This window comes from Vipera ursinii, assembly GCF_947247035.1.
Source record: "Vipera ursinii genome assembly, chromosome: 1".
NCBI classification, from domain to species: Eukaryota; Metazoa; Chordata; class Lepidosauria; order Squamata; family Viperidae; genus Vipera; species Vipera ursinii.
Window position 1 is genome coordinate 318,598,557 of NC_139512.1, and position 27,715 is coordinate 318,626,271.

The 27,715-nt window shown below is 40.8% G+C and overlaps 1 protein-coding gene across 1 annotated transcript; it reads right to left on the reverse strand.

The window, feature by feature from the left end:
• Positions 1-1,059: 1,059 nt before the first annotated feature.
• Positions 1,060-26,781, reverse strand: FBLN7 (fibulin 7). Its single transcript, XM_083354026.1, has 8 exons — positions 26,426-26,781; positions 19,582-19,741; positions 17,472-17,642; positions 13,240-13,365; positions 11,946-12,083; positions 11,299-11,436; positions 5,827-5,965; positions 1,060-1,834 (listed from the first exon to the last, which is right to left on the reverse strand). The coding sequence occupies exons 1-8, from the start codon at positions 26,507-26,509 to the stop codon at positions 1,462-1,464; spliced, it is 1,329 nt and encodes a 442-aa protein (XP_083210152.1). The 5' UTR covers positions 26,510-26,781; the 3' UTR covers positions 1,060-1,461.
• Positions 26,782-27,715: the final 934 nt, after the last annotated feature.

The following is a 27,715-nucleotide window of genomic DNA, read 5'->3' on the forward strand; positions in this document are numbered from 1 at the left end:
TTCAATTGTAACTTGAATGATTATATATTTATATGACTTTATATATTTACAGACCTCTACCACAGAGACGTCCTTGGCTTTGAAACGGAGATGAGCACCGGCCCCTAGAGTCAGAAACGACTAGCACACATGTGCGGGGGAACCTTTACCTTTACCTAAAGTTTACTGAAATTGTTATTGGTAGTTATAGAGAATCTTTTTTATTTATGCACCAAAAAGCTAGCCTGGAGACTAAATATACAAACAAATTTGACTGAATAGATAGGTTTCTGTGATCAAATTCCAAGAGATATATCTAAAGATAAAAAGAACATCTAAAACATTCATGGAAAAATACAAAAAAATGTGTTTAATAAGTGCCTTTTGCCCTACATTTTTTTGCCCAAAGAAAATATTTGAAAGGAAATAATATTTTCATTATAGTAGAGCAGAATCAAATTTCTGAAGGAGTCACATACACGTTCTTATACTGCTAATTTTCTTGGGTAACAAACAAAAGTAAAACTCATGCTAAATTAATGTTACTAGATTGCAAAAATAGTGTAAAATATTACTTTCTGTAATGCTATAATATTAAATGGCATTAAATGAAATACAATCATCCAGGCTGAAAAACTGGTATTTTCACAACCTTGCTGAAAGTTGTTCTTTCAGAGATAGAAATGGAAACTTTCCATTTGAGTTCTGGAGTATAGCATTGAATTTGGGGCAGATATTAATTTCTTCCAAACATTATGATCCTGAAGTACAACACTTCTGTTAGGGAAATATACAACCTAGTCTACTATTTCACAATCTGGATAACTTTAAGATACTGGCTGGGCAATTTTGGACATTGAAGTCCCGACATCTTAAAGTTGCCAAGGTTGATAAATGCTGCTCTAGTTCAACATGCATTTATTAGGAAAGAAGTCTGATAAAAATCAGATTTACCTCCATCATTTATCCATTGATAGGCATCTGTTTTCCAAGCAAATCAACATTTAGCATTATATAGCAATGTTACAAACTAGGAATGACATCTTTAACTGTGATAATACTGTTGCTTAGGTACATTGTCCACAGAGGGATACTATATTCATTCTTCCTTAGAGTCTTCTGGAATGCAGGTAGCCTTGTTAAGGTCTGGCTGTCTACTATATATGAACAATATGCTGCATTGGCTCACAAAGAACAGGTTGAAGCTAGATGGGGTACAAAGTGTGGCTGGAGCAACAATAATTGGTGGTAGGTTACACTGCTATTCTCACCTACTTTCAAGGGCTTCGGGTCATCTAAAAGTGTGCTAGGATAGAAGCAGAAAGACTACATGCCAGCAATGCTGAAAAGAAGTGGACGATGTTAATTCTCGTGAGAAAGCCAAGTCATGCTTGATGCCATTCTTAGTTCTGGAGTCTTTGACATGGGAGCCACTGGTGAAACCAAAGAAAGGTTCTTGATGAAAAGTTGAACCAACCTCTTTTAAAACTCATAAACTGATACAAAGATGGTAATTTTGGAAACATGTTTAGCTTGGAAGGTGCGGTCCAGGTACTCAGACATCTCCACCTCCACTGTTATGGTCTGAGGCCCTTCTAGCCTTTGTACCAGCATGAGTTCTCCAGTCTGTCTGTCTGAGCGTTGCATCACAAAATGTCCTCGGCTGTTTCCTCCTATAATCCCAAACCGCAAGCTGTCAGGACCAGGCCGTCCAGGAGCCGAAGCAGTTGCCATGCGGAAGAGAGGAGTGGGAGTGGCAAGATTGGATGGCAGTGGGAGATAATGAAAGGAGATCGTTTTGGGGGCTTGATGGCATGATCTGCTGTCCATGGGACATGGATTCCGTTCACATTGACTATGAAGGAAAGAAAAGTAAACAGAATTTGGATCAGAAATATCATAATGGTTAAAAAGAATTATTCAAAATGTATACTTCGATAATGCCATTATCATTATCATTATCATCATCATCATCATTATCATTATTTGTTGCATAGTCTGCTGGATGTTTGGACTGGATTTGGCACTACCTGTTGAGTCCTTTTCAAGGACCTGGGATAGGCAGATGTGGATGTTTGATGATGTTATAGATATCGCCTCAGGATGTAAGCTGTTCTAAGTAAAGTTGCCTTTTGAAATTGACTGATGGTGAATTTGTTAATGCCAATGGTGTTCAAGTGGTGCTCCAGCTGTTTTGGGATTGCACATGAGGTGCCTATCACTATTGGCACTACCTTTGCTTACTTTTGCCATAGTTGTTCTATTTCTACTTGTAGGTCTTTGTGTTTTGTTATTTTCTTCAGTTCTTTTCTTTTTTCCTGTTCTGCTGTCTCTAGGTACTGCCACGTCCACTATCCAGACTTTTTTGTCTTTCTTATTGACAATTGTTAAATCTGGGGTGTTATATGGCAGGTGCCTGTCTGTTTGAATTCTAAAGTCCCAGAGCTTTTTCATTTTATATGACTTTCTCCATTTTATGGTCCTACTATTTTATGGTATGTATTGCAGATCTTCCAATGCTCCTTTGTTGCTGATTGCTTGTAGTCAGTCTGTGCGAACTTCTTGCAGCAGCTTACTAAGTAGTAGTAGTAGTTGTTGTTATTGTTGTTATTACTATGGTGCCTTACAGTTAGTTTGGATTCCTGGTGACTGCCAGGACATATCTCTGCAGTTTTCTTGGCAAGATATGGGAAGGACCCCAAAAGTTCTTTCAAAAGGCAACAGGACGTTCTTTGTTTTGCTTGAAGACATTTTGCTTTCCATGCAAGAAGCTTGTTTAGTTCCCAGATATCCATAGACATTTGCGAAGTGATTTGCCATTGCCTCTTTCTTAGGGCTAAGAGAGAATGACCAGCCCAAGGTCACCCAACTGTTTTCATGCCTAAAGCAGGACTAGAACTCACAGTCTCTTGGTTCTGGCTTAGTGACTGACTCTGGATTTGTGACTGGCTCTCAATTTTTTTTAGTAGATGATACCTTCAAATCATTATTCACTCCTGGTGGCTACCTGGACTAGTCTCTGAAGTTTTCTTAGCAAGATATCAGAAGTAGTTTGCCACTGCTTTCTTCCTAGGGTGGAGAGAGAGTGACTGGCCCAAGGTCACCCAACTGGCTTTATATCAAAGGCAGGACTAGAACTCATGTCTCCTGGTTTCTAAGCCAGTGCCTTAATCACTATCCAGATTGGTTCTCTTATACTTTTATTCAGTGCTTTTTTTGTAAAAGAAAAAGGCGCCGGAACTCACATGTGTCATACAACCCGCCTTGCCTACCCTACAAGGTTCTATCCAAAAAAGGTGCCGGAACTCCGTTCTGAGCGTTCTATGAGAAAAAAAGCCCTGCTTTTATTAGGACTGCCAAATGGACATAAGAGTGAGCAATAGAAAAGAAGCAGGAAAGTTCAAGAATTACAATTTTAACTTTTTCTGCTTCTTCCTTATCCCTTTCTTTTCATATAACTTTGTTTGATGGTGAGTTCTGTAGCACTTGAGAGTTTTCATATTCCTTTAGAGATACATTTGGGGAGCCGATAGTTTTATAATAGATTGATATATGAAAGGTCTTATTACAACTGGGCATTGCATTTTGGTAGTCATTAGAAATAAATGGGGATAATGTTTCCCCTTATTATCAAAACAGAAATGCAGTCCTCTTTATGTGGATCTTTGCAAATAGGGAATATACTTGTGCCAGATGTTACATTTTTGGATTAACCGGCATAAAAGCAGGCTCTGTTTACAAGATTTCTGATCTAGCAAAGGAATGTATGTGTGCAAAACCATTTCCATCTGTGGAATCACAGCAATACCAGATTAAAATATTGAGACAGGAATAAAAAAGATATATTTGGGTAGAATTTGAACATATAATTGTGCCCGTCCTTTAAGGATCCACGGGTACCAGTGATTGGATAAACTTTGTATTTATCCGAAAGGAACACAATGTCCTATCTAGAATTAGGAAGCTGTCCAATTTTACTGAGAATATAGCAGTGGGGACAGAAAAATTCTCTCCAATAACCTCTTTTGTGCAGTAGTTCTAAATTTGGAAGATCTTTCATGAAGTATGGTTGCTGGGGTACTACACATCTCCCTAACATTTGTCCTCTTCTCTGGCTCCATCTAAAACATCATAGATTTCTTTCAGTAGAGCAGAATAAAATGATCTAAAATAATCTAATACAACCTCTACAATATTACATTAAATCTGAATTCTTGTTACACAAAGAAGATTTTCTAAGGTAGCAGTGACTTATCCAGATGTATTAAATTAAAAGAAGAAAATGAAGTTATTTTAAATCCAACTGATGCCAAAGCAAGTAGCTGAATCATAAGGTTAGTTTCTTGCATCAAAATCAATGAAGCTTGACGGTATTTCACATTAGCTGGTTTTTACCAAGAATGCTGTCAAAACTTAAACAAAGCTGCATTTTCTCCACTTGGTTAGGATAACTCATTAAGGCATGATATGTTTTGGCCACATATCAAAGAAGACACGGCAAGTAATCTTACTGACCAGATGGGAAATATTTGTGTGCATCAACAGTAGCAAGAATTGTAACTCTGTAACGAGGGGAAAATGGAAAAAAAATATGGGGGAAGAAAGGAAGATCAAGGGAAAAATCCTGGATTGTGCAGATTTATATTGAAGAAGTTAATGTTAAATATGTGAACCAGTGGTGGGATTCAAATATGTGAACAACCAGTTCTCTATGTGGATGCCACTTCCAGAAGTCCGTTCTGGTCCTGGACAACAAAAAATTAGCTACCGGTTCTGCCGAAGTGGTGCGAACCGGCTGAATCCCATCACTGATGTGAAACCAGACAACACGTTGTTTACTAAGCACTAAAGATTGTAATTGTTAAAAATCATTAAAACATTTCAAAAAAAGAAAAGAAATGAATTAGGATGAAGCTTCTAATTCAAGGAACTGTAGCCCTGACAAATGTCAGAAGAGTGCTGAAAGTGAAATCAAATAATATCTTTTAAAAGTGGGATAAATGGCAGCTTTTTCTTATTATCTACTTAGGCATGAGCAGGGCTTTTTTTCTCATAGAACGACCAGAATGGAGTTCCAGCACCTTTTTTGGATGGAACCTTGTAGGGTAGGCAAGGTGGGTTGTATGACATGTGTGAGTTCCGGCACCTTTTTCTTTTACAAAAAAAAGCACTGGGCATGAGAACTACTTTGTGACACTTTAAAAATGCCAAATGTATCCACAAAACTCAAAAATACACACCTATGAGGATGTGAAATCACATTGGAAATTATAAATGATAACAGTTTCATGGTAAATCTTCAGTCAGAAGTGAACCATTGGAGAAGCTTCAAGTGGTTAGTCACCATTTAAAAGCCACTGCTTAATAATGGTTTTTTGAATTAATTAACAGGAGGAGGGCATATGATAGTTGTATTTTTATAATAGTAGCCAGTTTTTACAGAAAATATATGCTTTTTTAAAAAAAGGCTTAATACAGATTTCTACTGTGGAAGCACTTTTCCCATAGCCTGCCCATCAGTGGTTGAGAACAACTGGAGTTGTAATCTAATTCATCTGAAAGGCATCATGTTGGGGAAAGCTCATTTCTTGTTATAGCAATAGTAATAGCACTGAGACTTATATACCGTTCCTTAGTGCTTTGCACTCTCTGACTGGTTTAGAAATGTCAGCATATTGCCCCCAGCAATCTGGGTCCTCATTTTACTGATCTCAGAAGGATGGAAAGCTGAGACAACCTTGAGCCGGTAAGGATCAAACTACTGGCTGTGGGCAGAGTTTGCTTGCAATACTGCATTCTAACCACTGCACCACCAGGCCTTTTTGGTGGGAGGTTGATGTTACTTACAAGGGTGATGTTTTCACATAGCTGACATTTCCACCAGTCTGGGGACACTCTGGCTTGACACACTGAAAGCTTCCTCCGATGTTAATGCATGCTGTTTCCCTAGTGCAGCTGTGCAATGAGAGTGCACATTCATCTATATCTGCAAGGTAAACAGAAGAATGAGTGACAGAGGAGATTGAGATTGGCAGTCAGTCAATTCAAACAGAAACACAGAAGCTGCCTTATACAGAGTCAAATTAACAGTCCATCAATTTCAATAGAGTCCATATTGACAGGCTGGATTCCAGGCAGAATTCTTGCACTGTCCTATATGGAGCTGCCAAAGACTAAGCCTGAGAGCTTTTGGATGTAAATCCATAGAAGTCAAATATATGACCTGCTAGTGGACTATGGCTGAGAATTTGCTGCCAGAATTTCCATTGCCATACCTAAACAAGAGCATGTTCTGTGTGTTTGGACAAGTAGCTACCCTCGTTTCCTCTCCCCTCTTCAGTACAGAGTATCAGACTTCCCCACACCATCCAGTGAAGATAATCTCACTACTTCCTGAGGCAGTCCATTCCATTCTCATGCATCCCCTTTTGAGCACAAGACTAATACTCAAGTAAGGTTTTATGACAGTTAAATGACCTAGTTGTTCATCACATCACCAGCTCTAATGCAGGTCAGAGAATTCAGAATCACCTTGGGTAACTTTAGACCTCATGGCATTTTTCTATTTTTTTGAGCTGCATACTTCAGGTAGTATTGCTTTTAACTGTACTTGTTACCTCATTTTATTTGACTTCTATGGATTTTATCTGAGCATTGCTGGAAACCCCTTGAAATCTACTCTATCTGTAGCATCGCTTTTTCCAGATCAAGGCTGTACTTGGCCTGTGAATGAAGTGCCAGGGGCTGCAGTCCATAGAAGAGTCAGTGTGAGCAAAATTAAAACTAAATTCAATATAACTAATAGGGTTTCTCACCAATTATTCATTTATATTTTCCCCCTCTCTGATTTAGACTACCTTTGGGCGTCTGTGGGGCTATATCCAAGATTTTAGGAGCGAAATGCATACCAGTTGCATTTGTGCATTTTAGTTTTATATTGAAGCTAAAACATTTTAGCATTACATAAGAAATACATAGTTTTGTAAGAATAGAAATAACTTTAAGTAATGGAAAAATGCAGCAGGAGGCAGCCGGGTATGATTACTTTCTTATTAACCTATTTGTATAGCAGAGAATCCCAGTGTTAAGCTGGCAAACACATTTGGTCTTTTAAGAGCTTATCACAGGGAATCTTCATCTAAAGTGATAATCATGCAGGTTAAGGAGCATGGGTAGTGGCTTAGGGGCAACTTCAGAGAGGACAAAAGCATCAAGTGATGTGGTTAAATTTCTGTTTTTTTATGTGTCGATACGTACAAAAAGTAGGTGGAGCTTCCATTGCACAGTCACAGGTTCCAAGTGAACAATTTTACTCTCCCCTCCCCCCAGTGGATTCCCTTGGAAGGCTTGCTTGCATGTTCAGAAGGGTGGATATAGCAACCACAAAGCACTTAGATATGCAGAAGAAACGAGTCCTGTAACTGCCATTCTTTAAGATGTCAGCAGTCATTTGTATTATTTGTTTATGAGAAAATGAATATTGTTCCATCTCATTTTTATTTTATTTTAATCCCATTTATATCCCGCCCTTCTCCGAAGACTCTTAGCAGTAGCCTTCATTCTATGTATATGCCTGCTTATTAGGGCTTTCAGCCCCCCCCCCCAAGCGGCATTATTACAAAGTCAGCTTATTGCCCCCAACAATCTGGGTCCTCATTTTACCTACCTCGGAAGGATGGAAGGCTGAGTCAACCTTGAGCCTGGTGGGATGTGAACCTGCATTAATTGCGGGCAGCTGGTGTTACTTAAGGAGGCATTAGCCCACTGCTCCACCAAGGCTCATCATGCTGTGACCATCCACCATTTTATATTTTGAGAATGGCTGGGAATTCAAGGTATTTTCAGAAATAAAGATGGTGCTGGAAACTTTAATAAAAAGAAAGATGCTACATTCAGACTTACGTGGAGCAGGGGCATCAAAATCAGGATGGTAGCCCAGCCCCTTTTGTACATATGTCACATACATGATGTAAAAAAAAAGAGAGTGGGTCTTTGTGTGGCCACAGATGGCATCCTGACTTTTTTAACCTCCCATAGTCTCCCTTATTATGAAATCCAAAGCACTTCTCAATCAATTTTCAAAGCATGCACAATTTTATTATACATGTAGGCATATTTCTTTTATCCGTCCTGAATCTTTTATAGTATAATTCTAAGAGATGATTTCAAGCACTTGTACAGTATTATAGTAAAAGGGGAAGAATCTTCCCTTCTTCACTTTTTCTACCTGGTGGGCCATTTTACTGATCTCTCAAGCTAACTCTGCTTTACCATAAACTGAAGGTACTTCTCTGCCAGAACTCATATCACAATTCAGTTTTTAGCAATTTGTGTCCATTTCTGTTTCCTCTCAACACTTTTTGTTTCTACTGTAAAAATGCTTGACCAAGGAAGGAGCATATAGATTAAAATGTTTTTCTCAAGTGATTGTTAAGAACTTTAAAGCTGGTTAAATTCAGGCCATTCTTCTAAAACTCATTTAAAAGAAGAAACTGAATCAAAGAAACTAAGATTAACTCATTTCTATCATCATTTGAAGTTAATTTACCACTACAGCCCAGGATAACAGAGCACACACTTCATGGTACAATGTCCCTCTTGAGGCCGAGACAGCTCTTGGCTCTTCATTGCCATACCTTCTTGCATACCTTACCCGAAATACAACAAATACTTTGTTTGGAGGAATTCTTCTGTCAGCGTTCAAGGCTAGTCTTTCACACTATGCATCACAAATGGTCTTATCTGTGGGAAATCTGGTGACCAGACTGTTGCATTTTAACTAGGCATCAAATCCACATCAAAATACAGGAATGCAGGAGTGACTGCAAACTATGATCATGGAAAGTCAAGATGGTAGAGGTATTAGTGTGATTAAAAGTTTTATGGGGGTTGCAACCCTCCTCTCACTCTTAATATGGTTTATATCCGATTTAGGCATCAACACTGTGAGACAGCGGGCTGCATATAAAATGGCCAGAAGCTGTGCTGCTGTAGTCCTGTCTCTTTAAGCTCTCTCCCTAGCCATCTCGGCAGCTGTTGCTTATAAAAGCTGAGCAGAGAGGCATTTCCTAGTGTTTAGAAGAGAGGGAAGGAGGTGTTTGTTTGTGAAGCAACCTAAAGCAGATAGAAAAAGCTACTTCTCTCCAGCAGTGGGACTTACTTAGAATAGTATCTGGAACAGTAGAAGGTGTAGTAGAAGAGAAAGGAGAGGAGTAGTGAGCTTGTGTATGTGTGTTGCCAGGCACCTGTGTTGTTGTATTGTCTCTTGGATTTTGGAGCCCACCAATTTGGGTATAGGGATAAGAACCTGTGATAAAGTGATTGTAGCGGAGGGATATCCAAAAGGTAGGATATTCATAAAAAAGTGGGATATTAACACAAGGTGGTAAGCCCACAAGTGGTGGTGGCTTAGACTCAAGGGGTTCTAAACACTTCTGTGAAAAAAATCAACTCTGGCTAATACAGAGGGCTGCAAAGGGAAAAGTATTGGCCCTTGCTGAGCTCAAACTTTGTAAGAATTAACCAGCATCCTGGCTGCAGAAACCAAGCCTCTTACCAGAGCCTACACCAAATAAACAGACATGGAAAAGGCAGAAGGGACACATTCTCCCTTAGAAGAGGCTACTATTTTGGCAGAGACAGCTGTCCACCCTAGACCTATGCTAAAGCTAAAGCAAAGGGTAGACCAGCCTGAAACGGGAGGAGGCACAGATACTAGGGCCAATATCATAGAACTGATAAGGCAGCAGCAGAGGAAATGCTGGGATTCATTTAAAAAGGAGACGCTTTAGAGGGAGAAAGAAAGGAAAGACAGACTGGACTGGGAAAGGAGTGAAAGAGACAAGAAAAGAGAGTTAAGGGGTCTGATAGACCTGCTTAAAGGGATATAGTCACTAGAAGAGGCTCAACTCTAAAGTAGTAAAACCTATAGAGAGTGGAGGTAGTCCCAAAGACATTAAAATCCCCAAGTTGGCAGAGGAAGAAAAAAACAGAAGCCTCTTTAATCATGTTCAAAAGAGAGTAACTGGCCTGAAAGTGTATGGGTGACCAGACTAGTCCCATGTTTTAACAGGAAAGGCTTTGAAAGCTTATAGTAGTCAAAGTACTTTCTACAAATACTTCCTATGAAATTAACATCTTGGGTGCAAGGACACAACTCGGAGTCAAGTCAAAGGGCAATTGAACTAGCTTACAAGCACAGCACAAAAGTCACGAGGATATTGGAAGGGAAGATGCAGAAGGAGAGAGGAGAATAAGAAAACCTGCTCTAGAATTTAGGAACTAAAGCAGCCTTTAGCTTCTACCCAACTTACAGGAAGGCCTTGGGAGGCCAGAAAGATCCATAATTGTTACAGCTGTGGGGAAAGTGGCTATTGTACAAAGACTACAAAAGACAAGGAAAAAAGGAATGGCTGCAGTAGCGCAAGCGTCACTGGGAAGAAAAATAAGATCCCAGCAAAGGTTAATGGGTTTACTGTGAGAGGCTTAGTAGCTCCTGGGAATAGATGAACATTGCTACATCATTTAGTAAAGAAAGCAGCATCTATGGGGAAAGAGGCTCTTAGGAGTGTGTTTGGGTAGACTGAGATGGTCACATTGGTTAAAGCCAAAGTACAGGCACAGGGTTCCTACAAACATATCAAGTTTAATTTAGTTAGGATTTTTTCAACAAGCCATTAAAAGTAGTCCTCGACTTACAGCCATTGGTTCAGTGACCATTTGAAGTTACAATGACACTGAAAAAAATGAGCTGTGACCAATTCTCACACTTATGACCATTGCAGCATCCTCATGATCATGTGATCAAAATTCAGGCACGTGACAACTGGCATGTATTTATGACAGCTGCAATGTCCTGGGGTTATTTGATAACTCTTTTCAACCTTCCCAACTGGCTTCCAACCAGCAAAGTCAATGTGGGGAAACTTGATTCACTTAACAACTGCAATGATTTGCTTAACAACTGTGGCAAAAAAGGTCATAAAATGGGGTAAAACTCACTTAACTGCTTTGCTTAGCAATGGAGATTTTGGGTTCAGTTGGGGTCATGAATCAAAGATTACCTGTACTAACTTGGATCCTATGAAATGTTAAACTATAAAGGATGATTTGCAAGCCGCTGTAATAAAAGTCGTATCACAGGTTTTACACCAAAGCAAAATAAGCCAATGATGATAAGCTATGTGTGCAAATTCCAGCCCACATGTTTCATGTTTGTGACATGACATGCTGCTTGAAGCCTACATTTGGGAAGAAAAGTTACGTAGCTTCTATAAAATGCCATTTGTTCCATGTTTAGTAAAAGGAAATCTCTCTCACCTTCACAGTTTTTCCCATCGTTGAACAGCTTGTATCCAGGGGGGCAGGAACAGCGGTATGAGCCAGGAGTGTTGATGCAAGCATGCATACAGAGACGAGGGGCTCCCTCCAGCTTGTAAATTTCACATTCATTCACATCTGCCAGGAAAGAAACTGACATGACATTCCTGCAGGAACAAAATGCATCATTGCATGGCTGGGCTTAGCCAGTGTTTCTAGAATATAACTGCTACTGATAGCAAAGATGTGCAATTTATATTGTTTTAAATACATGTACAAAGTTGGATTTATATATATATATGTATATTTAAAATAAATTTGTCTTGATGTGTATGGTGGGGAGGAGAGATAAGTGTAGCCATGATTTAGCCATTAGCTACTGCTTTTAAAAATTGGAGCAAAACTAAGTAAATGGAAATTGCAAAAGCAACCAGGCCCTGATGTTAACAATCCAAATGACATGTTGTGTCTGTAATGATGTTGGTTTCCTGGTCGGGACTACCTCAAGGTGTGAAATACAAGACATGAAATACTAGTTCCACCAATAGTACATTTTGATGTTGAAACTGGGGCTAGATTGATCTGGAAGCGGGAACAAGAGCTCATCGCTTTTTCTGTTCAGATGTATCGCTCCATTTATCTCTTACCCTGGCAAATACTGTTTTCTGTAGTGCCACTCATATGGAAGCCCGCTTCACAGCTGCAATGTTGCATTCGATCTAACTGGGCACAGCGTGGCTTGCGATTGAAAGCTGGGTCATTTATTATGCTCCAAGCTGGAGGTACTGAAAAATGAGTAGGAAGAAATTACTGACAGAGGAAAATCTTTGTAGCTCAGGTTTGACCTGTGGGGTCCTTAGTGCTCTCTGAATTTGGTGGTTTTCTGGGACATTTTATTACCAAACTAGGTAATATCATCAGTATTATTGGGTAATAGGGTTTGCTCTCATTTTATATACTTATTGCTGAATTTTTTTTTCTTTTCCTTTTCCCATTATTCACTATTTTTTCTCTTTCTTAAATCTGCGCTCTTTTTTATTGTGTAAAATTCTTCAATAAATTTTTTTAAAAAGGAAACCTAAGAATCAGGTCCAATGTGGTGTAGCGGTTAAGGTGCTGGACTAACACTGGGAAGGCCATGGTGAAATCTTGCTGGGGGAAATTGGACCAGTCATTCTCAAATCAGCTTACCTTGTTGTAGAGAAAAACAGGAGAAGAAAACGCCCTATCTTGGCTGTCTTGAGGAAATATGGGATATAAATGCAACTCATAAAAGCTGTTCCTCCTCTTGACATACTGTATTTTTCTGTCTATGAGACACACCCTTGTATAAGACACTCTGGCATGCATGTTTCTCTGCACCGATCAGCCGAACAGCTGAGCTGGCAAATCCAGAAGTTTGGCTGGGTGACAATCTTGCCCCCTGCCCCCTCCCGTTAGTGGCAAGCCAACAGGGGCTTGACATCTGCACCAGGCAGCATGGCAACCCACACAGGCATGCCCTGGGCTGTGGAGGTTATCATTATTTTTCTGTGTATAAGACGCTGCACTTGTATAAGATGCACCTGATTTCTGAACAGGATGTTTGTAGGAAAAAATAGCGTCTTATACACGGAAAAATACGGTAGTCTCTATACGATTTTTTCCTTTCCCCCCACTTTATAATTGTTTTCATATTTATGCAAAGAGTGGGTTTTTTCCTTCTAAAATACATTCAGTTTCTTGGAACCATGCACTTGTTCCATCTTTTGCAAAAATTGAGAAAACTGCAACAAACCCTAATTTAAACAGCTAATTATGACTTGAGCTAACCATTGTTTGCCACATACTATGCATCTTCCCTGACACACAAAAGAATGAAGGATTGAGACATTTCCATTCCACCATCCTTAACCATTGCTCCTCCCCCACCCCCCACCCCCCAGGCAGCAAAATACAAACCTGTCTGGGTTTGATACTGGCAGTTGGGGCCGGTCCATCCCTGTGAACAAATGCATTGAACCTGGTCACCTGTCTCTGTACATGTTCCTCCATTCTGGCACTGATGATTTGTGCACAGACTAATATCTGGTTAAAGAAGGATATTACATACTTAGAAAATTTGCTTCTTTCAGTTCATAAGATGCATTGTGTAAGCATGCAAAATGTTGCCTACAGAAAACAATCACTTGTCCTTGGATGACACAAGCAAAATCACTTGATATGAAGTGATAATGTAGTTCCTGTATTGGCTTTTACGCAAGTGCATTTGAACAAATTCATAAAAGATGAAGGAGTGAGGTGTAATTTTGGGAACTTGCACTTCTTATATTCTTCAGTAGAATGAATGTTCCACCAATTTTGGCAAGAATGGGAAATTGTATCCTTTCTCTTCACTGAGGAATCATTCTAGATCTTCAAAGATTCACAGAGGTTTCTGTGCTTTAAATGGCAATATTTACGACTTTACCTCAAAATGATCAAGGCTAATTCTGTTACATGGAAGAGAGGGAATCTCCAGCTCATTCTGCTAAGACAGGCCCTTGCACTCAGTTTATAATCCACAATCATGTCCTGTGGGCATCAGTCAAAGTGGAACCTTCAACCAGTCTCTTGAGATTGTAAGTGGGATCAAGGATCATCTCCATAATAGCGGCATTTTTCTAATGGACTGAAAGATCTTCAGAACCATAACACAACTGCAGATATCATTGCTCATTTTGCAGGAAAGAGATGAGCATTGAAAACTCCACATTTAGTTTTTGAAGGCACTACCTTACAAGAAGGAGCAAAGACCCACAGAATTTCTTTCTGTGAAGGAACAAGCCAGACAGCTCCTCCATTCCTATTGATCCACCTTTCATCTTTCCTGAATTTGTTATGCATTGAAATAATCAGTGTGGTATGGAATTTCTTAGGAAACAGGCCTTTGTAGGATAGCTGTAGCTTTGCATCTGCCAAAAGCCAACTATTATTATTAGAATATACTAAGTAATCAGAGATCCTCAACCATGAGTTGAATTATTGAGTGATTGTTGAATAATCACTACCCCCTCTTGTTCCACACATACCCTTGAAACTTTCACTGAGCTGAGATTTTCATCTGGCTCCCTGGGAAAGCAGGTACTGAGGGCTGTAGTATAAGAAATGTTTTAAGGTGGTTTCAAAAGCAACATTTCTTGCCCACAAACCAGCTGCCAACCCCCTTTTGCATAACCCAAGAGTCAGTGTGAAAAAAAGATTCTATGTAGATTATATGGAGCACTGTCTTCATTCGTTCCTCGCTTCTGAATAGAAATAAGAGGCTAACACAGTGGGTCACATCTGTTTAAAGGCAACATTTCCATATTTTCAGCCACAATGGAGGGCTGTGCAAGCAGCCTTCTCACAGTAGCTTAGGCACAGGTTCAATGGTGCATTAGCATTTTACACAATGAGACAGGAATTCCTTTAAACAAACAGCCTGGGCTACGCAGACAGTGTGCAGGGGCCTGAAAAATTTAATCTCGCTAAGAAGGAGCGTGTGAAACTTTAAACAAAATAGAGCAAAACAACAACAACAAAAGGCAAGGTAATTCCTCCTCCTCTTCCATCACACTGGGCACATATATGGATGCATATGCAAGTTCATCATCATCCATCCTTAACCTGACACACCCTTTACACTAGGATAGTGCTTCAGACCAAAGGAAGGGAAAAACTGCATTTCAAAGGACAGAAGAGGGACTTTACTCAAAACTGTGCATTGGGGAATGCCTTTCTATTTCAACTCCCATTTGCGATTCCAATCATTCTTTTCCAGCATTTGTGTTTGTGTGTGTGTGTGGGGGGGGAAGAGTCCAATAGCATTCTGAGACAAGTGGAAGATATGCGGATTAACTTTGGATGGGACCCTAAGCAGGATCATTCTGTCATCTAAATGGAAAAGCTGGCTGCATCTGGCTCTTCCTTCTTTCTTGTCTGAAAGCAATTTCAGTTCCCATGGTCATTATAAAAAAATAACTTTAGAAAATGGAAGCCTGTAATGGTTTTTCCCCTTTCCCTTCACCTTTATTCTTAGTTTTCTTTAGTTTTATTCTTTTGAGGTGCTAGACAGGGCCTATTTTTCTGACCATGTACATTTTGCACTTAAAAAATATTTTCATCTGGGGAAAAAATGTAAAGCAAGCAACCAAACAAATCTGTACCTTCCCACCTGGATTTTTTTCCTAAGAATTTTTGTATTTTCCCAAACGCTCAGAATTCTCCAAATTCGTCCATTTTGTTCAGAGGTGATGCCATTTTTAAGATAGAGGAGCAAAAGCTTTTCTAGGCTGATGGGAAGGGAAAATTTCCAATAATAGAAAAGTCTTTTTATCTGTATTGTTCTAACCTAAGGGAACATTGGAAGAAGATTATGCAAAGAAGCTCAGGATTCTGTAGCTCCACACAAAATAAAACTGGACCAAATTTGCTGTGGGAGGAGAAGGTGGCAGAGAAAAAGATTGACTCAAAAAGAGCCCAAATGGAGCCTTGGTGGAGGAGTGGGCTAATGCCTCCTTAAGTAACACCAGCTGCCTGCAATTAGTGCAGGTTCGAGTCCCACCAGGCTCAAGGTTGACTCAGCCTTCCATCCTTCCGAGGTAGGTCAAATGAGGACCCAGATTGTTGGGGGCAATTAAGCTGACTTTGTAATAATGCCGCTTGGGGTGTGTGTGTGAAAGCCCTAATAAGCAGGCATATACATAGAATGAAGGCTACTGCTAAGCTTGTAAGAAGCCCCGAGTCTTCGGAGAAGGGCGGGATATAAATGGAATTAAAATAAAAATTAAAAATAAAACAAATCAGCCTGAAGGTTGTAGCGAAAAGCATTCCAAGGGGAAAAAAAGCATCCCTGTGAGAAAGGCCGTTGGGTAGCACCTCAGAAGATTCCTGACAATTACATTCTAAGACTTGCTCCCTCTTCCTTCCTATTATGCACCTGCCAAAAATACCCAATATTGTTTCGCTTGACTTAGAATGCTTCCTTCATTTTTGTTGTGAAGCTTGATTTGCTTTTGTGCGCATTTTAAAAAGATTTGATTAAAAAAAAACCACCAGATTCCAGGGGTTTCAAAGAACATTTTAATACCGTTCTAAAAACTCAGTATCCCCTTTTCATCTGCATTTTATTGGCAATCTGAGAGACAGTTACTTTTTTCTGGCTCGGGAACAAAAGAAAGGGGGGAAAACCTTCATCTGGGTAATAGCCGTTTGTCAAAAGCTAAGGAGCAAGGAAAGAAAGAAAGAAAAAGAAATCTAGAAACCCAAGCTTATAGCATTTTATTTCCCTTGACTACATAAGGGAAAGACCAGAAACAGAATCGTAGGCTTTAAGTATAAACATACATTAATGAGAAATTGCTGATCTGGAATTTTGTAATTATAGCTCTAGATTTTTATATAATGCTAATTTATTTAAATAAGCGGTATCCCAAGATATAATTATCAATGCATTTATGTCTGTTATTAGATTAGACTGGCAAAAGCACCTACAGCAGTTATAATAGCCTTATTTAGCAAGCGTCTTTTTTCACTCATAATTACTTGCCATTTCAAGCCATGTTTTGGGATGAAGCAGATTGTGTTCAAACCTAATACTTGTGTAATTCAGGCACGAGAGAGTGTAATTTATACAAGTTAGGGTGAAATAGTACATGGATCTTCTAGCTGGTGGGCTATAGGATCTGGGAAAAAACAATGGTTAAAGGTGAACAGTGTTGCCAGAATGAAAGAATAAACTAATAGAACTACCCAGGGGGATATATGGATTAGTAGTTCATTGCAATGTATGTTGTTGGATCAGCTTTTTCAGGATGCTTCCAACGATGCCACTAAGCTATTCTTTATTCTGAAATTACAATAATTAATTCTAATTTTCCCCTCTTAAACTCAACCCTCCTGTTCTCTGATATCCCACTAAAGCTGCAGAGTGATCAGGTTCCCCCCACCAGGCTACTATTAACATAAGAATGTGTAAAGTGTCGCATCAGTTGTGTCCATGCAGTTTGAATATTATATTTTAGTTGATCTCCATTTAGCATATTCCTCTAGGTCAACTTTTTATATAGGCACGATAACTATGATGGCATTCTACTAGTTACACATGTAGAAATTTGTTCTGACAAATAGATGGGATGTTTCTGTGCCCCAGCCAAGAAATAGTAAGGCAGTACCTTTGCAGTGTGGAACTTTTCCAGTCCAGCTGCCATTTGGCTGACACACTCGAGAACTGGAACCAATAAGCCGAAATCCAGGATCACAGGTAAAATGGACTTCATGATCCACCAAATTCTTTGTGCCAAATTTTTTGCCATTCACCGGAGCTTCCAATGTAGAACAAAATACTGCAAGCAGAGTTTGGCAACAGACTGATAGTTAGTAGGCCTCAGAAGGAATAAGACAACCATTCAGAGACCTTCTCTAACCACGTGCGTGTACACGAGACTTGGTAATCTTAAAACACAACTCAAACATCACCTTTCTCACAAGTTATACCATGCCTTCCTGATCTCATCCATTTACTGTAAATTGATTAATTTAGGAATGCTCAAATTGTCCATTTCATTAAAACATTGCATAATTCAATTATGAACAGATTAAACTATGCATCCCCCAGAAACATTCAACTCATAATTTCCAAACATCATAGTTAGCTGGAAATAATCCAATTATTTTGTAAATTATAGATAATAGAAATAACATATTTGAAATTACTCTTTTGCATTTGTGTGATAAAAATCTTGATAAAAGGTTTTTTGGGGGGAAGAGAGCATTTTGTTTTTTTTACAATTATATTAAGCCTATTTCAGAGCATTAGTTTGGATGCTTCACAATCTCTATATAATGCATGAATTTACATGATATATCCATCTCTGAAATAAACAATCACATTTTAGCCCTGTGTGTTGTGCGCACTTAGGTCAAGAGATTTGTCTGTGGTGGTTGAGAGTTTTGCGTAACTTGTAAGATTGGATTAACTCAATAAATATACCTTCTCCACCCTGAGTGCCCTTCCATGACTGTGCTGTCCAGGGAATATTGGAAGTTGATATCGCACATTACAGATCTATATAGGTTGTCCTCATTGGACATTGAAGAAATCTGGAATAAATCAATTAACCAGGAGTGTAAATATTGTGTGTGGATAGAGATAGAGGTTTTCTCAGATTTCGGAATATTTCTGCTGCTTGAAAGACTCCATTGAGGGTTCAGTGAGAAGTCCTATGCTCCTGACAGTGGTCAAAGGTACATCTGGCACTATTGTTTGCCCTACACTGAAGGATAAAATGGCTGTCTTAAAAAGGAATGGCTGGTGGATAGCTACTAGCTCTTGCCATGTTACAGTTGTTTTGGAGGAAGCATGTTGGTTACTTTTGTGGGTGACAACTATTCTAATTGTGGGACTATATCACTGAAAAGGTTCATTTTGCATGCTCTGTGGGGGGTTCCAGTAGTATGCTACTTGTGCAGGAATGGATTTGTGGGTGAAAGGTTTTTTCCCTTACTCGGCATATAAGGGCAAAAAAATAGACACTGCAGCATTATACACTGTTGCTTTCAGAAGAATGTGGCTTTGTATAATCTCATATGACTGAGAAATGCCTTTGAAGAACGTTCTGAGATATCTCTGGACAGACTGATATTGTTTCAGGAACCAAATGATCTTCTCTTCCTATGGCTACCTATCTGTATCCGTGAGCAAAGCTTACAGTAAAGCAGGAGAGTAGTGTCACTTGTCAAAAGTGACCTACCTCGAATTCTTTTGGATTAGTTATTTAGATCCCTTGTTTCTTCTATAATATGTTTCCATGCACGTGGAGATCTCACAAAGAAGATTTTGACAGCAAGTCCAAAATTATTATAATGCAGCACTGTCCAATATGACACTTTTCAGACATGTTTAATTGTACTGCCTAGCCAGCACAGCCAGTGAGAAGGCTGAGTAGAGGACTGGGCACTGTCTTCTGAACTATTATTATAAAAAGTAAAAAGTTGCAATTATATCCCATACTAATCCAGAATTAATTTGCCTTGATTTATGTAACTTGCTGAACCATAAACATTATCTGATTTTCCAACCAACCCACACATTAGCTAACTATATTTTTGTGTTTTGTGTAGCCAGCCAAAGAGTGAGGTGGCTGTTTTTAGGAAAGCATGAGTCATGGATATACTGTAAGATGCCAAGAGTGTCCTTCTTATCCTACAATTTCATTTTGGTCCATGAGCTCAACCTGGACAAGGTTCCTTCCCCCTCCTCTGAAGCTCTGTATTCTTTTTTACCAGTTTGAGGGTCTGGGATGGCTTTAGTCACAGTGTTCTGCAGAGTTGTGAGTCGGTGTTTCATGATGCGTAGTCCCTCAACAAATCGTGTTTCCTGGCCTTTGAGAAACTGCTGCATTTGGCGGATAGTAGCCAGGAGTTGCTGTTTTGTCAGGCAGTTCTATGGAAAAGAAAGAAATTACAGATTGATGCATATAAACCAGTGGTGGGATTCAAATATGTGAATAGCCGATTCTCTGTGTTGATGCTGCTTCTGGAAGTCCATTCTGGGCCTGGGCAACAAAAAATTAGCTACCGGTTCTGCTGGTGTGAACCCGCTGAATCCCACCACTGATATAAACATGTTACATTCGCAAATCATAACATTTGATGTATATTGAAAATGATGTATTCCAATGTTTTCTCCAGATTATATCCTGCATTTCCTTAAAGAGACAAAAAGTAGCCTGTTAATTTCTTGCAAGTAGAACAAGTTGCCCAATACCATTTTAGGAAAATCATAATTGAACAATGATATCAACCTGAAAAAAATAATATCAGACATTTCTTAATGAACACACACAAAACAATGTACTCACTAATGTGTAAATTATTGTGTTAAAAGAATATGCATAATGCTGCTATGGACATGAATGTTTTATAATATTGTTTATCACTGCTATTTAATAGTTTGGCTCTACCCGATATTAGATTTTAATTTTATAAAATGATTTTATTAAAAGTTTTAAAAACAAAGTAAAAACCATTAATATAAAGTAAGCAAGAAAAAAATTAGAAAACTCAAAGTACAAGAATGAAAGAAAAAGTAATAGAAAAACAGATGCAAAGAAGTAGCTTCCAATCTTGTTCGTAGCTGTTATAAGTACAATTATAAATTTATCTCTTTCTCTAAAGTTCATGACTGTCTTATTTCTATATTCTATCCTGTCTAATTATCGAAACCACAAACTGTAAGCTAATTTTTCTCTTTTATGCATATTCACAAGGATTTTCCAGTCATCAATAAATATAGATATTCACAAGGAGATTCCAGTCATCAATAAATATAGATTGTCTTTAATCAAAGAAATTAGTTTGGCCCTCTCAGTAAGTCCCATCCTCTGCACCAACTGTTCCTCCATAGAAGATCTTTCTATCCTTGTGCATCCAATAATCTGGCTGCAGTTACCATATACAAAAAACAAAGTTCTATTACTTTTTTTTCCAACTATTTGCCTCAAGAGGAAGACTTTATTTATTTATTTATTTATTTATTTAGTTATATTTATATACCGCCCTATTCCCTGAGGACTCAGGGCGGTTTACAGGGAATTAAAAATCCAGAATACAAAAATTAAGAACCAAATTAAAAAATATTAAATTAACCCTGTAGTCAGTTAAAGAGAACCCCAAATTAAAAATTCCTCCTCAGTCTGGGCCCGAGAGCTCGAAGAGCCAGGTCTTCAGGCCCCGGCGGAATGATCGAAGGTCGGGGGCAGTTCTCAGCTCCACCGGCAGCTGGTTCCAGAGGGCAGGCGCTCCCACCGAGAAGGCCCTATCCCTGGGTGTCACCCGCCGGCAGTCTCTTACCGGCGGGACCCTGAGCAGACCCTCCCTGTGGGAGCGCACTGGGCGAAGGGCATTTGATGCCGGCAGCAGGTGTTCCCTCAGATATCCCGGACCCAGGCCATGTAGGGCTTTATAGGTGATAACCAGCACCTTGAATTTCACCCGGAGGGCAACCGGAAGCCAATGCAGCTCACGGAGTAGAGGTGTTACATGGGAGTATCGGGAAACCCCCATTACAACTCGCGCGGCCGCATTCTGCACCAGTTGAAGCCTCCGAGTGGTCTTCAAGGGCAGCCCCATGTAGAGAGCGTTACAGTAGTCCAAACGGGAGGTCACAAGCGCATGAGTAACTGTGCGTAGGGCGTCTCGGTCCAGATAGGGACGCAACTGGCGCACCAGGCGAACCTGGGCAAAAGCCCCCCTGGTCACGGCTCCTATATGGTCTTCAAAATTGAGCCGTGAATCCAGGAGGACGCCCAAGTTGCGAGCCCTATCGACGGGGGGGTAACACCTCACCCCCCATCATTAAGGATGGAATAACTTGGTTAACCCGAGATGCCGATATGCACAGCCACTCAGTCTTGGCGGGATTGAGACGAAGCCTGTTTCTCCCCATCCAGACCTGAACCGCCTCCAGGCATCGGGACATCACGGAGAGGGCATCACTGGGTTGGTTCGGGGTGGAAAGAAAAAGTTGGGTATCATCAGCGTACTGATGATACCCCACCCCAAAACCACGAATGATCTCGCCCAGCGGCTTCATATAGATGTTGAACAGGAGAGGCGAGAGAACCGACCCCTGAGGGACTCCACAAATGAGAGACCTCGGGGCGGATCTCTGCCCTCCTGTCAACACCGACTGCGAGCGGCCCTGGAGGTAGGAGGAGAACCACCGTAAAACGGTGCCTCCCACTCCCAGCCCCCTGAGACGCCGCAGTAAGATACCATGGTCGATGGTATCGAACGCCGCTGAGAGATCTAATAGGACCAGGACAGAGGAGCAACCCCTGTCCCTAGCCCTCCAGAGATCATTCACCAGCGCGACCAATGCCGTCTCCGTGCTGTGTCCGGGCCTGAAGCCCGATTGGTACGGGTCCAGATAATCAGTTTCCTCCAGGAACAGAGGGAGCTGATGCGCCACCACACTCTCAACAACCTTCGCCAGAAAGCGAAGGTTGGAGACTGGACGGTAGTTGTTTAAAACAGCCGGGTCCAAAGCAGGCTTCTTGAGAAGGGGTCTCACCACTGCCTCCTTCAAGGCGGCAGGAAAGACACCCTCCTTCAAGGAAGCAGTTATTACTGCATGGAACCAGCCTCGTGTTCCCTCCCGAGCCGCATAAGCTAGCCAGGAGGGACACGGATCCAACAAACAGGTGGTGGTGCTCAGTCTCCCCATGATCCTGTCCACATCATCAGGGGAAACAGGGTCGAACTCATTCCAGATAACGTGCTCAAGACCGCCTGATTCCTCCACATTAGACTCTGCCCAGTCAGACTTCTGGTCTTAGTTATAGAGCAACTTTTAAAATCCTCTAAATTAATATATATTTGAATTCAAAATTTCCTAGCTTGCTTACATGTCCACCAAGCATGATAAAATGTCCCTTCTTGTCCACATTTCCCTTATACATTTGAAGTGTCTTTGTACATATCCTACATCAGGGGTCCCCAACCCCAATTTTTTGTACTGGCCCGTGACGCATTAGGAACTGGGCCATAAAAGTGTGTGAAGTTCATCTGTGCATGTGCAGGATCTAAGTAGCGTGCAAAACCATTCTCCCCTGGTCCATGGAAATTTGTTTCACCACAGAATCAGTCCCTATTCTGCACAATTTCTCTGGCATTATATAACAGATTATAATTTGTTCTAGCTGAAACTGCCAAGAAGCAATAGGATAGACAAGGTACAACTGTAATTTCTATATATAGCAAATAAAGTTTTGTTAGCTTTCTACTTGAGTCATTAATATTCCAGACAGATAATAATAGATCCTTGGAACTATCTTGTCCTCAAATTATGTGTCTTAAGGCAGCCTGTCTCAATCTGGTGCACTCTCCAGCTGTGTTGAGATGAGTCCCAGAATTTTCTGCTGCGGAGCCAGTAAAATGCAAAAGGAGAATTCTAGGAGTTGCAGTCTACAGTGGAGATCAGGCTGGAGAAGCTGCCATTGTACTGACTCCTGAAAAAAGGAGTAGGACAACCAGAAACTGAACCTTTGATAGAACTCTCTGGACAGTTCAGGTCAAAATCAGGATCTACTGACTCCTGAAGAAACAGGAATGGATATGAGTGAGCAGACTTTCCTGACAGTTAGAACAATTAATGAGTGGAACAACCTGCCTCCAGAAGCTGTGAATGCTCCAACACTGGAAGTTTTTAAGAAGAGATTGGACATCATCATCATCGTTATTATTGTTATTATTCTTATTATTCTTATTATTGGAATTACTTCTTCTTTGGATGTCATAATGATCAGCAGGAAAATTCAAAGCATTTTTGAGTGACATTTGAGGAAACTTGTCATCAATGGCTGTCCAGCCAATTAAATGCAAGGACATAAGGCTGAGTTCTACTGAACAGCTACTATCATTGCACAACTTTGCATTTCTGTTTCTGGACCGAGATGTACATTCCTGTGTATTTTGGCCTTGAGATATGTGCAGAGAAAGCAGCCAAGAAAGGCTTTTCATGTTAAGAGGCTGCATTGTTCTCAAACCAATGATAACTATGGCATAGAAATGTTATCTCTGTACCGATACTCCTAATCGCATCTTAACTTGTAGTTCTACCCTTCCATCTACAATAACAGTGCATAGATCTATTTCTGCATGTTAATCACTCAACAAATATATTCATATGTGCACACAACTACATCCAGGCATTCATGAGCTTGTGTAAAGTGATGTAGTAGCAAGAAACAGATAAAGATGCTATAAAAAGGATTTTTTGTGAATTAGTTTTATCATTACTCAAAGTCAGTGCTAATATTGGGAACTAGAATCAGACATTATATGCAACTTTTCTTTTTAAAAATTGCAGGATTACATTTATGCCAGGCTTGAGAAATAGTTAATGAAGCTTTTTCCTGTCCAAGATGCTTATTGTGTATGGTATGCAGCAGACCCCAAGAAAGACAAGTCAAGCTGTATATCCTTATAATAATCTTTTTGTGAAAGGATTCTGTTTAACTTAAACTGTTGTGATAGTACTTAAACACAGTAAACTTTGTTATACTGAATAACTTGCTTTTAGTATACCAACAAGGTGATTTGAAATAACTAAATATGTGGTTTGTTTAGGTATTTGAGCAAAATTTGAATTTATTTGCTAGTCTAACAAGGGATTACAGATATATAATGAACAAGTAATGTACAAAAACTACAATTTCTCTTGCAATTAGCAGCCTGATAATAGCAATTTGGATGTGAAAGTAATTGTAAACCCAACATGTCTGGAGCTGCACACATTTCTTCCTCTTGGCTAGCATTCATGGAACTAAGATATCTGTGATGGCAAGGCTACTTTTCATATTTTCCCTGATAAATAAAAATGACTGTATCAATATTTATTGATCAAATTTATGACTTGCTCTTTTACATTGCATCTTCTATCATTTCCTTTTTGTGCCCTTCTTAAAGGACCTCACTCAGAACTTAAAAATACCTTCATCATGATGAAAATATCTTCATCAATGATTTAGATGAGGGGCTACAAGAGGAACTCATCAGATTTGCATACAACACCAAGCTGGCAGGAATAGCCAACATTCCAGAAGATTGGTTCAACATACAAAGGGATCTTGACAGATTTGAACACTGGGCGCTATCTAACAAAATGAAATTCAATGGTGAGAAAAATAAGGTTCTACATTTAGGCAGGAAAAACTAAATGCACAGCTAGAGTATAAGTGGTACCTTGCTCAATAGTAGTAACTGTGAGAGGGAACTTGGAGTCTTAGTGGACAGTCATTGAAATATGAGCCAGCAGTGTGCTGCAGCTGCCAAAAAAGCCAACACAGTGCTAGGCTGCATTAACAGAGGGATAGAATCAAGATCACGTGAAGTGTTAGTACCACTTTATAATGCCTTGGTAAGGCCACACTTGGAATACTGTATCCAGCTTTGGTCACCACGATGTAAAAAATATGTTGAGACTCTAGAAAGAGTACAGAGAAGAGCAACAAAGATGATTAGGGGACTGGAGGCTAAAACATATGAAGAACGGTTGCAGGAATTGGGTATGTCTAGTTTAATAAAAAGCAGGACTGGGGTGACATGAATAGCAGTTATCTGAGGGGTTGCCACAAAGAACCGGGAGTCAAGCTATTCTCCAAAGCACCTGAAGGCAAGACAAGAAGCAACGGATGGAAACTAATCAAGGAGAGAACCAACTTAGAACTAAGGAGAAATTTCCTGACAGAACAATTAATCAGCGGAAGGAGTTGCCTCCAAAAGTTGTGGGTGCTCCAACACGGGAGATTTTTATGAAAGGGCTTCCTGCTTGAGCAGAAGCTTGGAATATTAGACCTCCAAGGTCCCTTCCAACTCTGTTATTGGCTGGCTGGGAAATTTTGGGAGTTGAAGTCCATACATGTTAAAGCTGCCAAGGTTGCGAAACACTGGGCTAGAGCAAGGCTCCTCTTCTCTGGAAGCACCTGGCTCCTTTCCTGCTTGACCTGAAGTGAGGCTGTACTAAAAAGTAACCCAGCCAGTCACTTTTTAAAGGTAAAGGTGGTTCCCCCGCACATGTGTGCTAGTCGTTTCCGACTCTAGGGGCCAGTGCTCATCTCCGTTTCAAAGCCGAAGAGCCAGCGCTTGTCTCTGTGGTCATGTGGCCGGCATGACTAGATGCCAAAGGCGCACGGAACAGTGTTACCTTCCCACCGTAGTGGTCCCTATTTTTCTACTTGCATTTTTACGTGCTTTCGAACTGCTAGGTTGGCAGAAGCTGGGACAGTAACAGGCGCTCACTCGTCCTAACCCACTGAGCCACTGCGTCACTTTTTACATTTGCCTAATTGCCTTGGCTAAAAAAAATAGAACAGAACAAAAAAAAACCCAAAACAAGCAAACGAACAAACAACAGGACAAAGAACAGGTCAAAGAGGAGACAGGTTCAAATTCTTTAAAAGAAAAAAAAAGCGGGCGAAAGGGGCCCTTTGGCCCTTCTCACAGTTCCATGCACCCAGTGCAGAAAACAAAGTATGCCAGTACAGTATATATATGTCTAGTTAGTAGGAAACAGGGCACCTAAGGGGACGCGCGTAGCCGAGAAGCGCCCCGGCACAGCCCTTACCTGGGAAGCCTGCAACTCTTGCCCGGTGGCTAGGCACAAGAAGAGGACGAGGCTGCTGAGACTGTGTGGCCGTCCGCAAATCATGGCTGGCGCGCTGCTGCTTATTGCGATGGCCGGGCGGCAAAGTGAAGGTGAGGGACCGAGCGCTTCTCCGCACCAAGTGCCGCTCCACCCAGCGGCGGAGGCTGAGCTCGCCTGCCCAGCCCGGAGGCTAGAGCGGCAAGGGCTGCGGGCAGCGGCGGCCAAGCAGCTATAAGGCGCGCGCGGCAGCTTTCCCCGGCGAGCGAGAAGTGCCTCGCGCCTCGGTTTCCGCTTCGGATCCCTCGGGGGGGAGGGGGAGTTGCTCCCGCGCTCCCCCCCCCTTTAGGTTCATACCTGCGACCGCTGCCTCTCTCTCGAGGGGGCTGGCTTGCTGTAACTGCTGCTCTTCTCTCTCCAACGGCACACCCGGGCCAGGGCGAGCGCGCCCATCTCCCGCGCAACCTGCTGCTCAGCAGCTTTGGGGCTAATATAGTCTATTATTGAAGAGTTTTGGGCACGTCCTTTCCCGCCAAGGATTCGCTGTAATAATGTATTGGGGGCAAACCAGGAGACGGAATGGGAAAAAAAAGAGTGCGGGTGTTTTGTGCGGTTCAAATGCTTTTTTTCTGATTTCATTCAATAGCTTTTCCATCTTGTGGGATTTTCCTTCTTCTTCTCTATTGCATAGTATAGCCCAGGGGTAGGCAACCTCGGCTCTTTTATGACTCATGGACTTCAACTCCCAGAATTCCTGAGCCAGCAGAGCTAAAGTCTTGTTGTTGTTGTTGTTAGTTGCGAAGTCGTGTCCAACCCATCACGACCCTATGGACAATGTTCCTCCAGGCCTTCCTGTCCTCTACCATCTTCTGGAGTCCATCTAGGCTCACGCCTACTGCTTCAATGACTCCATCCAGCCACCTCATTCTCTGTCGTCCCCTTCTTCTATTGCCCTCAATCTTTCCCAGCATTAGGCTCTTCTCCAGTGAGTCCTTCCTTCTCATTAGGTGGCCAAAGTATTTGAGTTTTAGCTTCAGGATCTGGCCTTCTAAAGAGCAGTCAGGGTTGATCTTCTCTAGGACTGACCGGTTTGATCGCCTTGCAGTCCAAGGAACTCGCAGGAGTCTTCTCCAGCAGCATAGTTCAAAGGCTTCAATTCTTTGGCGCTCAGCCTTTTTTATGGTCCAACTTTCACTGCCATACATTGCAACTGGGAAGACCATAGCCTTGACTATACGCACTTTTGTTGACAGGGTGATGTCTCTGCTTTTT